This window comes from Schistosoma mansoni, assembly GCF_000237925.1.
Source record: "Schistosoma mansoni, WGS project CABG00000000 data, supercontig 0178, strain Puerto Rico, whole genome shotgun sequence".
In the NCBI taxonomy this organism is placed as follows: Eukaryota; Metazoa; Platyhelminthes; class Trematoda; order Strigeidida; family Schistosomatidae; genus Schistosoma; species Schistosoma mansoni.
In genome coordinates, this window is record NW_017386062.1 from 295,347 (window position 1) to 310,928 (window position 15,582).

Genomic DNA, 15,582 nt, shown 5'->3' on the forward strand with positions numbered 1-15,582 from the left:
ACTTGCCTCAGCCTATGTTTTATGCTATCTGGCGCTTGTCAGTAAGCTATAACTGTAATCTGAAAAGAAAACTGAATTAGGTGAACCTTGCTAATAAGTCCTAAAATAGCGAAAAACGTAAATTGAGCATGGTTTCACTTTAACTACCACTAAATATCTAACACACTGTGTGTGATATCAAGTCACTTACACTCGAGAGCACACTACAACTTGGTTGATAAAACCTGATCATCCGCAAAACACTAAACAAATGTGATACTGATCACTACTGAGAAACCTACCAAATGCTATCGTTTGGATTCAGATGATTGAGTCTGAATAAAACAGAATAAAATGATTTATTAATTATTTTGAATACTTTTGGTTTATCCACTACATATCCCGTACCTATCAGGAGACTCCATCGGTTTTATTTATATTCTGATACTTCACATTAGACTTAACTTGTATATTGCAGAAAATTCTATGTCAATCTTAATCAGTTAGCTTCTGACTTGATAACTTTTAGTGCTACTTTCTTCTACTTATGTGTAGCATTTTGACTTGTCCAATTGTAAATTACTAACGTATAGTTATAAGATATGAATTATGGTCCTGGATGAAAGATATAGTTTTTTTTTAAAAATATTCTCAACAGTGGCTACTCTGAGAGATAACATGTATGGTTTAAAGTTTCTTCTCAAATTAATCAAATCAATGAGTTTATTTTCATTCGAGAATGATTCAAAACGAGCAACCTTTCATATTTTTGCATAATAAAGTAAACTTGAGCAAAATTGTATCGTTTATAGTTTTACTTGTTTCTACAATGTTCACATGATATATCTTAGGCAATCATATGCAACGTTAAACGTAGCACTTTGATAAGATCTGTTCAATTTATATCACAATATTTATTCAGAACGGTGAAGTCAATACGACAAATACCAGATTAATTGAAGTAGCGATAGTATCAGTAGTAGTAGAAAAGGTTAGGTATAGAGAATGTAATTCTAAAAAATAGTTTATTTGTGAAATGAAAAGTATACGATAGCTCTTTTACTCAAGATTTAAGAGAAAACAAAGAGTGAATGCATTTATCTTAGTGTTATATTCGCAAAGTGTTAGCTTAGTCATATTTAGCTTCCTTCTAACCTACTTATACGCCAGCACAGCATCATGAGTTGAGGTAGGTGATGCCAGAGGATACTTAATATATATCCGAATTCACAACTTCACCGACCGGTATGACGTCTTTACTTTAGTATTCTGAGTCTAGTATAAGCATCACTCACTGGGTAGTATCCAATCATAAAAATGTACGGTTTCATTTGATTAATATATTGCGTACAGCCAGCTATAGAAAAAACCCACTGATAGTTAATAAAAACTAAGGAGTGTAAGGACTATCCAATTGAATTTCCAATCCAACATTCCACCAGCATCATGTAATAAAATTATGTCTAAATATGTAATAACTCCAAACCTTGTTTGTTTGAAGGCTTATAAAAAGAACTTCAGTGAGTGTTAATTACTTAATTTCAAAGAACTTCATTTGTTAAGTAAATATCTCATTTATATTCAAGACAATATATACAATACACATTGGCGATATGCCAGTAAATTAGAATTTAAAATTGATTTACACATAACGTCAGTTATTTTCTTTAAATATTTCCTGTTCCGAAAATCTAATTAACCAGGATCTTAATGGCACACGGTGTCATCTTAAAGTCTAATTCACCGTGACGTTATCCGGTGGTTCTTTTTAGATCAAATTTAATTCGAAAACATGAAAATATTTGAATGAAAAATTATTTTCAATAACTTTATCATCAGGCTCTAAAGTTATGGGTATAATAATGGTCAAAATATTGCATACATAAATGATTGAACCAGGTAATATTACGTGTAGAATATGTGAATCTGTTATGGCTTAAATGGATCCCAGAGTCTTTATTAGCAAATTTTATTCAATAACTAAAGGTAGGACCTTCTAAGAGACTAGTAGAGATAAGATTGAATTTTTAAGTATTCACGGAAATATCCAATTTGCAAACTGGCGAAATGAATTAATCTTCCAATAAGTTTTTAAATATATAAGATATTCTACATGGATAAAAATTGCGATTATTTCGACATGACTTCTTTGTTTGAGGTCTAAATTCCTATATATACCTCTGCAGTCACTTATGAGCGTTTGTTGCATAAATAATTTTCGGAATATAAGATCATATGATAGTGTTTTGTTTTACAGAGAACTAAGGTTAATACTAACTAGATATACATTGAAAATTCTTCTAGAATATAGCTTCGTTTATAATTATGGCATACTTTGATTGAGGCTATTAGTAGAGCCTAGGATGCATGTTTCATACTAATGGTGAGTCATCAGTTAAATATACCTATATTGATGCTATTCACAAACCACATAAAATAAAATTTATAGCAAAACTGATCATGTTTAACCATGACCGCTCTTTAAAAGACTCTGTTACAATTCATTAAGGAATACTGATAAATTTAGACTCTACATTCTAACATACTTTTTTGGCTTACCAACTTTCAGTTAGTGAGATTATTCCTAAATCTCTTGGGATTCTAACTTAGATATAACTTAAAAGACGACTATGTAGTACAAAAGATGGTACTTCATTTCAGTGTTTTCTGCCCCCAGAAAATTTGATTTCTTTAAACTAAACAAAACAACCAAAAAACTTGATGTGATTGTTCAAATGAATTTGTGGTTATACTCTACCTTTTAAAAATTGAAGTAGGTTCTTGTCGGTGACCTGTGAAGCATTTTGAAAATTCATTGGGAAGTAAATGGTTTCAGTATACATATATATAAGTTTTGCATGTCAATTTTAACGAATTTATTTAGCTTTCAAAAATGAAATTTAGGTTATCAGTTACATTTGACCGTGAATTTCAGTAATCCAAATGTTGAATGCTATTGAATTTCCTTCAAAGTTTCAGATATACCTGATCATTGTATAACAATAACTATGAAACATTTGAGCGTAAAACCTAACTATATTAATCTCAAAAGTAGCCTTAATATATTTAAAATTAACTGTTTAAAAGTTTGATTTTACCAGCAGTAATAAACGACAAGAATACGTTCATATACAAATTCTAAATCAGGGGATTTCAAAAAATTTACCTTTACAATTTATTAGGGAATATTACAGTTTGAACATTCAGATTTTATAAATAGTTGTCTGTATATTTTATATTCAATACTCGATATTTAATTTATAATCGACAAAAATATCGTACATTTTAAAAAAGACTTTCATCAGTCGAAAGTGAAATGCCCGGAGGCAGAAGATTAGGAAGATCAAAGAAAAGAGAATGAGAACTGAGAACGATTGGTGTGGAAACTAAGGGATATTGAAGTCTGAGTCGATTGATTAACATTTTGCAAATGAAGTATTTACTATATGATTCTCAGATTTTGCTAAGATATTCTGTAATGTTGCATTCAAATACATTCGATCGTCTTCACTTGTGTACCCGTTTACTACGGCACCAAGCTAAGACAATTTTTAAAATTCAATTGGATCCAAGGAAAACAGAACTATATTGATTCTTCTGAAACATTTAAGGTTAGAAAAAATCTTTTATATATTAGTTACCAAGTTATATATTTTGGAATTAAAGAAATAATAACCGTTTGATTCATGCCATCATTTGAAAAATCATTTATAAATAGGAATCAGGTAACAGTGTAATCCTGTAGAATATGTACAGCTGTCATTGGTATATTTCGTTGACATTAAAAAAATCAGTTAAATTGTTTCTACTTCTAAACTAATATAAACATTAAAAGTGCTGGGTTCGAGTCCCAGAGTGAACATCAACTCTGAGATGCAGGTACATCCAGCTGACGAGTCCCAAATAGGATGAAATGCGCGTCAAACTGGATTCCACTGCTAGCCACTATCCATCTTTATCTATAATACTTGTGAATTAAGCTTATATCGAGGCAATACGCACAGTATACACATATGCCAATAAGAGACTGACCAGTTGCAGTCCTAACCATCAATGGAAACATTCAAACAAATAATACTAAGTGAATTAAAATACAAGGTCAAGTAGAGCTATTTATAAGCACATGAGGATAATATCAGACCAATAAAAACCTTGTAATTTATTTTAAATAGGTATATAAATACTTCCAATGAAGATGGATAGTGGCTAGCAGTGGAATCCAGGACTCGCGTTTCGTTCTATTTGGGTCTCGTCAGCCGGACGTACCTGTATCTCAGATTTGATGTTCACTTTGGGACTGGAACCCAGTACCGTTCACTTCAAACGCCATCGTATTATCCACTCAGTTACTCCTATAGAAGTTTCTAAAAGAAAGTTTCATTGTGATAAAACATTTTATCTAACTTATAACTGTCAATTGTTTACTATTAACGTTTTATATATTTCTAGTTTCCGGTTTACTATTACACTGATTATATTGATTTATATAAGTACACTGTTTTAACCTACGATAATTTAGACATATAAATTGCTACACAAAAAGAAGTTAATTGAAGAGTGAAATTTGTCGCTTTCTTTAAATCCATGTTATACAAAATCAAAAAATTGAAGATTTTGTAACCAATGAAATATTACCATGAATAATAAACATAAAAACAGAAATCATTAAAATTGAAGATTGAATTCACTCAGCAGGAAAATGAATTATTATTAAAATGTCATTCTTATTTGGAAATTATGTAACATTTCACTGTTTATATTATCAATGGGAAGATTCAAACAAACAATAGTAAGTAAATTTAAACTTCACCCCATTACACAAGAAAATGGTTATCAGGACTCAGTAGCTGAGTGGGTAATGCGATGGCGTTTGAAGCGAAAGTTACTGTGTTCGAGTCCCAGAGTGAACATCAACTCTGAGATGCAGGTACATCCAGCCGACAAGTCCCAAATAGGAAGAAACGCGCATCCTGGATTCCATCGCTAGCCACTATCCATCTTTGCTTACCGTGCTTGTGAACTAAGTCTATATCAAGGCAATACGCACAGTATGCACATATGGCCAACTAGAGACTGACCAGTTTCAGTCCTAAGCATCAATGGGAAGATTCAAACGAACAATAGTAAGTGAATTTATTTATAATGTTAAATATAATTTATTTATCATAATTTTTTATCACATATTAAAATCTTGTTTGATCTTAATAGTTTCTAGATGATCGCTACACATTAAAACTTACAAATTTACTTGTATGTGGGCTAATTTGTTTGAATGAAACGAAAACAGATTTTTCAATTGTATTCAGTAAGTAAACATGAAGGAAGAAAGGAATTGGTAACTACAAAAATGACGGAACCTATTGATAAATAAATTGTGATTTATTTTTTACTTTAATTATAATAAGTTGTCACATAGGACTTTCATTCACTTTATTCAATCACATTTTATTTTTGAAATGCTTCTAGAGGTATGAGAGTGGTTGTCACATTCCAGTTCATCACAATATGCAAAAATACATTTTCTTGAAGTATCTGAAAAAGGGATGGGGCTAAAGTTGATCTTGACGATCTGAATGAGCGACCACAATAACCAAGATGCAACTGATTGATGCCCTTCTGTGAGTAGTTCAGTGTTTGTTTAGCACTTTCCAAACCTTACTGCCTGCGGTGGTGGTCCTTGGAGTAAGGTGAAGTGTTCTACATTTAAGGTCGACGTTTAACAAAGTTCTCCTTCTGCTATGAAAAGGTATTATCGATGGAAATGCTGAAAAACACCTTACCAATGTCACCTTAGTGCACAGTCAGTCGTATTGCTTCATAGTCGGGCTAAGAATTAGCTATGTTTAGCCTACAACCAAGCTCTATGGTCTGTTATGATTGTAAAAACAAATGTTTCAGACGACGTAACTTGTCTGGTTCACCACAGTATCTAAGCCTGGCCATAACATCAAAGTAGCAGGCACTGCAAGTTTCGTTTTCAACCAACAAATCCTATTGTCATCGTCATCATCATGTTTACCTTCGTTTTTCCAAACTTACTAGCATCCTAGTCAGATTGCAAAATTTTCATCAGCAATCACCTATATTCTTGTATCTTGAATAATGTAAATAAAAATTTAATTATATTCCCAATAGTCTTGAAGTTTATTAAATATGTTGGAATAGAGTTATAATTTTTTAAATATATGAAGAAAACAGTTAAAATTTTTTTGATTTACACATTTCCTTCGAAAACAGGAGATACTTTTGACAACTTAGGTTGGTTCGTAATTTTAATAACCTTCAACAATGTCCACAATTTATGGTGAATTCGAGAAGCATAATATATTGTAGACATCAATAAAGAATTTATAAAGTGTTTCTGTTTACCGAAGATCGTTTTCGAATCTTAACTTGAAAAATACTATGTTTAGCTTGAAATATAACTGAAGTTAAAATGACAACACAATTTTTTAAATAAACATTTCAGAGTCTACAAGATATTGCCATTATATCATACCGTTTTCAATTATGCATTTAATGAAATGAATGATATAATGGACATTTTTTATGATGCCCTTGTTTTACATATCTACTCTCAAAAACTACTTAACTAAGTTCATAAGTATACTTAAATATACTTTAAATGGTTTTTTTTATTTCAACTTCAACTCCCCTTTAATCTTTGTTCAAATAATGAAATTTTTACAATTTAAATAAAACATATTTTAATACTTGAGATCATGAGCCAGTTGAAACTAGACCATCATGGAAAACCTGGAAGTACTGGACGGCCGTTTTGTCCTGTTGTGGGACTCCTCAGCAGTGCTCATCCACGACCCCACTCCGCCAAATTCGAATCCAGGACCTATCGGTTTCGTGCGCGAACGCCTAACCTCTAGACCACATTTTGTTTTAATCCAACCAACTAATTATATATGTCAGAAGGGGTTTTTGTGAAGCTTTCAGTATTTTTTCAAAGTTGAAATCATGAGTCAATTGGAGCTAGACCATCATGGAAAACCTGGAAGCACTGGACGGCCGTTTCGTCCTATTATGGGACTTCTCAGCAGTGCGCATCCACGATCCCGCACTCGCGAGATTCGAACCCAGGACCTACCAGTCTTGAGCCAGAGCCCTTAACCGACAGATGTTATTTGTGTTTTATATGTTAAGATAAAACATTTATAGTTTATTAAGAAATAGAGTTTCAACTGTCGACTAGGTATATTTTAAAACAAAATAATGGTTGTGCGTTTTTCTTCTTCAATACAATATTGAAGAAGTGTCTAGTAAAGTATAAATTACTATAATACACATATATATATATTCTATACAACTGTCTGCTAATTACATTAAAATGTTCTGTAATATAAAAGTGAATATTAATTATATCAACCTGAATATGGGTGTTTTTCCTTTAAATATGCATCAAATTTTAATGAGTCTATTCTTTTTTTCTAAATCTTATAATCAGATATAAACTGACAGTTGCCTTCAAACTCCTTTTATAAAAAAATATATGCTTCGTACTTTTTGGGTTGTAATCAGTAGATTAAAAATAAAAGATTAAATGAATTGTTGCTTTGTATACATATTTCATATTGTTGAGAGTATGATGTCTGAAACGATGCTGTTATTCGTGTGCGTTTGTGTTGCTGATGTTCAAAGACGCACACAATCAGTCTTTGCCGTCAAATATGCATCTTTAGCAGATGTCTCAATATCGCGCATAACTACGATTTGATGATTTCTTTAGATAGCTAAAAGCACACGTTTGAATGTGAACATCAACGTGGAAATGTGGCAAATCTAACTAACAGGTCTTGTATTCAATGAAAGGTACGTCTTCAATTTAAATGCTATCTACCATCTGAAAGATATATAGAATAAATGACATGTAGTGTGCAGTGAAATCCAGGACTTGGGTTTCGCCTCACCTGGAACTCGTCATCTAAATGTATATACATCCCAGATTTGTTGTTTACTACTGGAACAAACACGCGTCAACTGCGTATCATATTTTATATATTCTATACACACCTGTGTCATAATGTCTATATCGACGTAATTCTGACCGACTAAGATTGATCAAACGTCAGTGAAAATATAAACAATGGAATAATCCACACCATTTCAAATTCAATTTAAAAAATATGTGTTTTGAAAATAAAAAAATGAGTGACACTACTTAATATAGAACAAAACTTACTCTTAATCTCGGGAAATGTATTAATTCTAATGGTCTGAATACAATAATTTCACGCTGTTGTATATGCCTTAATTTTAAACGATTATTACATAATTCAATACGTACAGCATATGTAATAGATGCAGATGCACCACCAGCTAAACAATTTGTCGGTAATTCAAATGTACTAGGCAAATCTGCTGGCAATGGAAATTCAAAGTAAAATACATGTATACCACGTGTCAATGTAAATTTTGTCTTTGTTCTACCATGTTTATCAATGGATGGTTGTAATTTTTCACTGGTATCATTATTATCATTTAATAAATCATAATATTTTTTATTAGTATTATTCGATGGCATATTCTTATTTGTTTGTTCATTTAAATTAAACTTATCATAATGGTATTCAATATCATTTGAGCTTTTGTTTAAATGATTATCATTTTTCAATGTTTCAATAGTGTTATTTGTTGTGAACTGATCAATGTTCTCCATAGGTTTACTTGATAAAACATTATTATATTGTTTAAGTAAATCAAGTTTCGATTTGTAAATTAATTGTAAATCACCATGATATATACACTTTTTCTTCTCTTCATCTATTTCAAATAATCTTTTCCATTGTTCTAAACAAAAATTAGGAAGACATGTTGAATCATATATTTTATCTGTTGTTTTTGTTATCTGTTGAATAGATCTAAGTGGATAATCATTATTATTAATAGGAGTGTTTGGAGAAGCTAGTTTGCCAAAATTTTGAATACTTTTATTACTACTTTCAGCATCCAATGAAGATGTTAATGATCCGGAAGCTGAAATCCATGATTCACCAATTCGTGTTTCACAAATTAAATCATGATCTAATGCACATGATGAATGATTATAATTACAATTAGATTTACAATGTGTATCAGATAAGTAACCACGATCAGTACAACAAGTTAAATGTGTATGTGGTGATACAGTTTCATATGATTTACATGATTTTGTTTGCTTTAAGATATTTGATGCATTTGAAAGTAATTTACAAATTTTATTTTCTGCAATACAAATATTGGTATTGGTGAATTTGTTAAAATTTGTAGTAGATGTTGATAAATTAATTCCACTTGCTAATGAACCAGGTCTACTCATACAGCTTTCATTTTGAGTATTCCAACGGGTTTTAGCCAATCCATATAACCACAGAATACAACCTTGATGGGTTAACCATAAAAAAAGTAGCAGATAAACAATTAGTCATAGAGTATTACAAAATTTATGAAATATATACAATGATGTAGATCAATAAATATAAACCACAGTTCGAAAACTTTCTACAGACCGATTTTATAGTAAAGTTGATGAATACTTAACACTAGTCCTCTTCAAAATGAATCTTTTTTATTAAACTTTCGTTTTTGTTCTATTTTCTACAAGAAAGATATTTATTTTTTTCATTAAAATCACAGATTGATCTAAGTTAGACAACCAGTGTAAATCTGAAATCACTGATTGTCTGTTTGTATTGTTTCCATGGTGATGAGAAAATCGTAAATAAGTGTTCATTTCTTTATCCATCACTTTAATTTAGTTTTTCCTTAATTTCCAAAATTTGCATGAATAGTCACAATAAGAATGGATTTTATAGAAAAAATTAAGGAATAGAAGAAGTTTATTTAACCGGAAAGTGTAATGCCATAAATCCAGAAAATTTCCAGTTTGTGATGCGAATCACTCAATAGGTTCATCTTATTTATTTATTTTAATAAAAATTCACAACAATCTAAAATGTTATTAAATAAATGCATTGAAAACTCAATAAGAAATTTAAAAAGAAAAATTTGGCCGGATTTTTCAATGAAATGTGGATATTCATCACTTAGAGACATTAAATGTCCGTCTTATAATATAATAAAATTACTTAAAAAACCATCACAATCCTTGAATGAAAGTTAAAAACAATAAAAAAACGTTTTCTGATTCTAATGAAACCCAACTATCTCCACAATCTATTACTAACAATTATCACTTGCTCACTGGTGACTAACTTCAAGAGGAAACTCACCGAGTTCTAGTGAGAAGCTAAACAGCGAAGTTTTACTGTGTTAGATGTGTGGCATTTACCATGCTGAGGAATCTCATATCAAGATGAAACGGCTGTTTAGTGACTCCAGGTTTTCAACAGTGGTCTAACATTGATCGGTTCATGACCTCAATAAAAAGATATATATATGTATATATATCCGTCTGCCCAAATGTTTACCTAAAATTCTATCTTTTCATCACATTCCGTATTCTCTATTTAAAATCACTGTTGTTCAATAAAGGTTAACCGAGGTATTTTATTGCAGATTACTAAATTACGGAGTTGTATATATCACAAAACCCTTTTCTAATTGTAAAGGGGTGGAAGGGATCAATCATTTGGCCAAATTTTAACGATTTAGTGAAGCATTAATAATCATTTACAAATTATTAGATTAAGTTCATTAAGTTTACAGGATCTGTTTCTATGAATACATGTAATTATGATGTATATTACATTTCTGACTGAGTAAAATGATTTTCGAAATAACTTCAGATTACCTAACTGAAGTATAAATTGTAAATCCACCAAATCAATATGTGAACACTAGTGAGCAAAACCGATTTAAAAAAAAAAACTACTAGTCCAAACATTGAATTACAAACACGTTTATATAATCCCATGATGAATATTTATAAAAAGGATTTTTGTGCCATTTTTGTTCAATCGTCAAAAACCATTTCACTATGAATATAAGCCATCGTTTCGTATCTGAAGAGTTTATCATAAATTTATTTCTGGTAATTGACCAATTTGAAATTGTACTACTGAAGGCTGGTCCAGAGGTTCTGATAATTGAGCATTCATCACAGGATCTGAAGCTCACAGATTCATCCAATGGCAGGGCTGTGAATGCGCACCATTGATGAGTACCATGTTAGGACCAAAAAGTTATGTAGTGCTCCCTAATTTTTAACGGCATTGCCCTTACTTCAACTAAGATCAGTTTAAGGCAAATGTAACTTAAAAATTATCCCTTATAAGTTCGTTCTAAGCATGTCGTTCTCAATCTACCCTTAAATAAGTGATAATAAATGAACATCAACAGATTAGCAAACATTTGAAAAAGTCGGACCACTTAAAACAAATAACTAGTTGGCTTAGTTGCGCTAGAACACAATGCCAAAAACTAAATATAGTGAAAATCTAAGGAAAAAATAAACAATTCGCGCTTGCGCGCGAAACTGATGGGTCCTGGGTTTGAATCTCGCGAGGCGGGATCGTGAATGCACACTGCTGAGGAGTCCCATACTAGGACGAGACGGCCATCCAGTGCTTCCACGTTTTCCATGGTGATGTAACTTCAATTGGTTCATGATCTTAACTATTAAAATTACTATAATATCCACAAAACCTCTTCTGATAATAATTATTTATTGGTTTATTAGCAATTTTATTTTCTGTCGTATTTCTGTTGGCCATAGCTAACATGCCAAACACAGCGATGCAAGTTATAAGTCAACAAGTTGAATTTATGTAACATAATTAATTGCATCTGACTTTTCACTTGGTTAATCATCCATTTTAAAATAATACACAACTGTATATTATCATATATTTAAAAAAAAAATGTAACAATGATTTTAATTTTAGACATTAAATAGGAATAATATATTTGTAAAATCTCAGTGAATGAATTTGAAGTAAATCCAACGTTTCGCCTAGCAAACTGGTCCAAGCTTTTTCAAAGACAATCTTGGACCAGATTGCCAGGCGAAACGTTGGATTTACTTGAAATTCATTCACTGAGATTTTACAAATTTATTATTCCTATTTAATGTCTTATATCATCTCGGCGCCTAAATACTGTGAAACTATTCACTCTAATTTAGACGAAAGTTCTTATATATTATTCTGCAATCGCATCAGATTTTAATTTTAGTTAGATACATTATTTATTTATATGTTTTTCTGATCATACGTAAGAGATTTTCTTAAACAGTGAAGTTTAATGAAATAGGTAATAAGTAAAAAACTCATTACAATGGAAAATTTCTGGTTTATTTAAGAACAAGTAAAACGGGTTTTCTGTTAGATATCACAATTTTTGGTTGTGACTATACATGTATATATTTTAAATACTAAGGTTCAGTAAATTGATTTCATTCTTTTCTTACTGATTCAAGTTAGTCAGTTACAAGCAATATACATCGGTTTACTTGATTAAAACCACGTCAACACAACGAGATAAACTAACCAAAATAAAAGCCATAGAACTAAAACTACCAAGAGTATCAATAATGTACAAAACATTACGTATAGATAACATGATTCAAGAAGAAAAAATGAATCCATAGAATAAAAGGTATAGCAATATTTCAAAAGATCTAAGGGAAGATAAAGATTAAATGCATTCATTATATTATAAGTAATTTTGAGATGTATTAATCAACGTATCCAACCATTAGTCATGATAAATACTCTGACACATAACAGGTAGTCAATACCAACCGACATAGCTCAGTTTAACAATTACTGTCTTCGTTGACTAACATCAAATCTTGATTTGGCTGCTTTTAGCTATCTCTCAATTTATTTCTACGCCAGTAAACATCATATATCAAGGTAAGCAGCACAGACATAAGTCAATTTAAATATTATTCCCATTTTATGTTTCATTTAACTAAATCCATTGATATTTAAAGGTGATTGACTGGTTTTTTTCTACATTTTTGTGTTCTCCTAAACGTCTTATATAAACATAAAAGGATTGGAAAAATGTGAAATTAAACTAGATTTTTGAATGTTATAAGGCCAAGTACTTAGCAAAGAAATATTTTTAAAAAATAAATGAAAATCATACATTTTTCATAGTTGAAATCATCAGTCCATTGAAGCTAGACCACCATGGAAAACCTGGAAGCTTCAATGGACTCATGATTTCAACTATGAAAGATACTGAAATCTCCATAAAACCCCTTCTGAAAATCATACACTTTGTTAGTTAATAGAAAAAACAACTAATTTTAGTAAAATAGTAATAAATTTCTAGTAATCTAATTAGTTGGCATATAAGTTTCCGAAGGTTTACGATTTCAAGTAAATTACTGCTTTAAAGATATTACCATTATAATATTATTACTATTATCATCAACATTCCAGTCAGTGCTGAAATTATTAGAAATTATGACGCCAAACCTTGATAGTGATAACTGTAATTCTTTTGTTAAGTTGAAACAAAGCCCAGAAAATTGTTCGTAATACGTTTTACAGCTTTAAAACTGAATATTAACTATATGACCATAATAAAAAAGCTGGATAAATTAACTTATAAGAAATAAATGGAGTGAATCAGTCACACTTTTCATTGATAATGAAAATAAAAAATAGCTATTGGTCTCTTACGTTTTCTATAAGCAAAAATATGTGTTATCGGTACAGTTGAGAAAATAATTTTCGGGGAAATTTAACCATTAGATTGACATAAAAAACACAAAAAAGGACATAGCATCTACTGTCAAAAGATTTAATAACAAGATATCAGTAACTCACTAAAATACAAAAATCAATTGTGTATTCTCCTAATACTAGAGACGTAGTGAACAGGAACACTAGTTGGGGACAATCGAATATATTTAGACACAAATTAAAGACCATCTCACTAAATTCTGATAATCATACAATGAACAGTTAATTTGCAAATTAACAATCGATTGTCTCGATCTTCACTGTTCCTTCTGTAAATATCAATCCATCTTCTCTAATTCCATTATTCATGCATTTTCCTACCACTTGTGCTTCATTTCACTTCTTTCCTTATCGGTCCTCTGCCAAAATACATTCTATGTCTGAACATCACCATATACTACTTATATGGATATAAGTAAACCACACTACAGAGATAGTATTAATCTTTTGTGTTGATCAAATCAATCTACAGATGAAATTCAAGTCAGTGGTTTGATAAAATGTATCCAGTTATATTTTACTATTATTGTGAATAATAATAACAAAATTCGTATTATTTAATACTATTTGTTTAATTACAGGAAAGTATAAAATATGTAATTATGCAATATATTTCCCTCTTAATTAGTATTCAACCTATAAATATTTAGAACATATCTGTGCAAAATCTCCAAATGGTGATTAAGATACATTCCTGCTTATTTCTAAATGTCTTCAACCAATCTTGTCTCCAAGGCGCCTCATTTTATTTTCTAATTAACCAACGTAGAAATTCGGTAGTAGTAGATTATCGTTTATTCAATGGACAAAATAGGAGATAAATAAACAAACCACCATTATGGTATTTTTTTGAGTTGTGATAAATCCTAAATATTTTATGCAGTTGAATAAGTGCATCTGGTATACAAATGTAATTAATGGATTATAATAAATCCAAAGCATTGTAAAAAGAAGAAAAATGATGCACAGAAATTCCGATATCTCCCAATTCTACTCAGTTATGTTGTTACAGAGTAGAGAATAATTCAATCTAGAAGATTCCTTATACTAATGGAAATCCATGACAAGAAAAAAACAATAGCCTAAATGACTTTATGATGGTCTAGAGTATAGTGAATTTTTATTAATAAAACTCAAGGTCTATCTCATCATTCTATACTTATTTGTTTACTACCGATTTAGTATTTTATCATACTTTATGCTTCTGAAGAATCTTAAAAGCTAAATCAATGCCACACTTTAATATGGGACTAGAGCTGAAAATGGTTTACTTTGGATAAGAAGTTTAATTTGTTGGAAATAGTATTGAAGAGTAAAATAGTTTAAATCTTTGATCTTATATAATTCGGTCAATGTTTTTCATAGTTGAGATCATGAATCAATTGAAGCTAGGCCACCATGGAAAACCTGAAAGCACTGGACGGCCGTTTCGTCCTATTGTGGGACTCCTCAACAGTGCGCGGTCAATGTTCTTTTCAAAATTTACGTCCATTTTATAATTCCACCAAATGAAGTCCTAACGTTATTATTGTCCACATGCCTACTTTAAGTATACTATTTTAAGTTTATTGTATAAGTGGAAAAATTTAATCGAATATAAGGAAAAACACTTCCTCATTTCTTTTTCTTATTATGACAAAATAACAAAAACAAATCATATTCTTAAAGTTTATTAATTGTTTCTTTTTTAATCCATCAACTTGAATTTACAAAGCTTATAGATTATCCAACCTTTTTATAGGTAAATCTAATAAACAAAACCAAATTGTTTGTTTTAAGTATGAAAGGAAAACAAACTGAATGAAACTACTTACAAGCCAAGATAATGAAGACTCCAAGAATTAAAATTTTAAGCTCAGTGAACAGAACGCTTTACGTTTCTACATAGTTCATGCAATTATGTGGTACTTAGACAAGTGGAAACAGTAAATTAATTGGTGCAATTTGATCAATA

General features: G+C 30.5%; 1 protein-coding gene across 1 annotated transcript in view; it reads right to left on the reverse strand.

Annotated features, from left to right (window-relative positions):
* The window catches only part of Smp_212240 (hypothetical protein), a gene marked incomplete at both ends in the record, with an annotated part of 62,180 nt that overhangs the window by 21,802 nt on the left and 24,796 nt on the right, over nt 1-15,582 (reverse strand). The window contains one exon of the mRNA XM_018795598.1: nt 8,171-9,348. Coding sequence (XP_018646949.1) covers nt 8,171-9,348 — 1,178 coding nt within the window. The remainder of the gene's footprint in view (nt 1-8,170; nt 9,349-15,582) is intronic.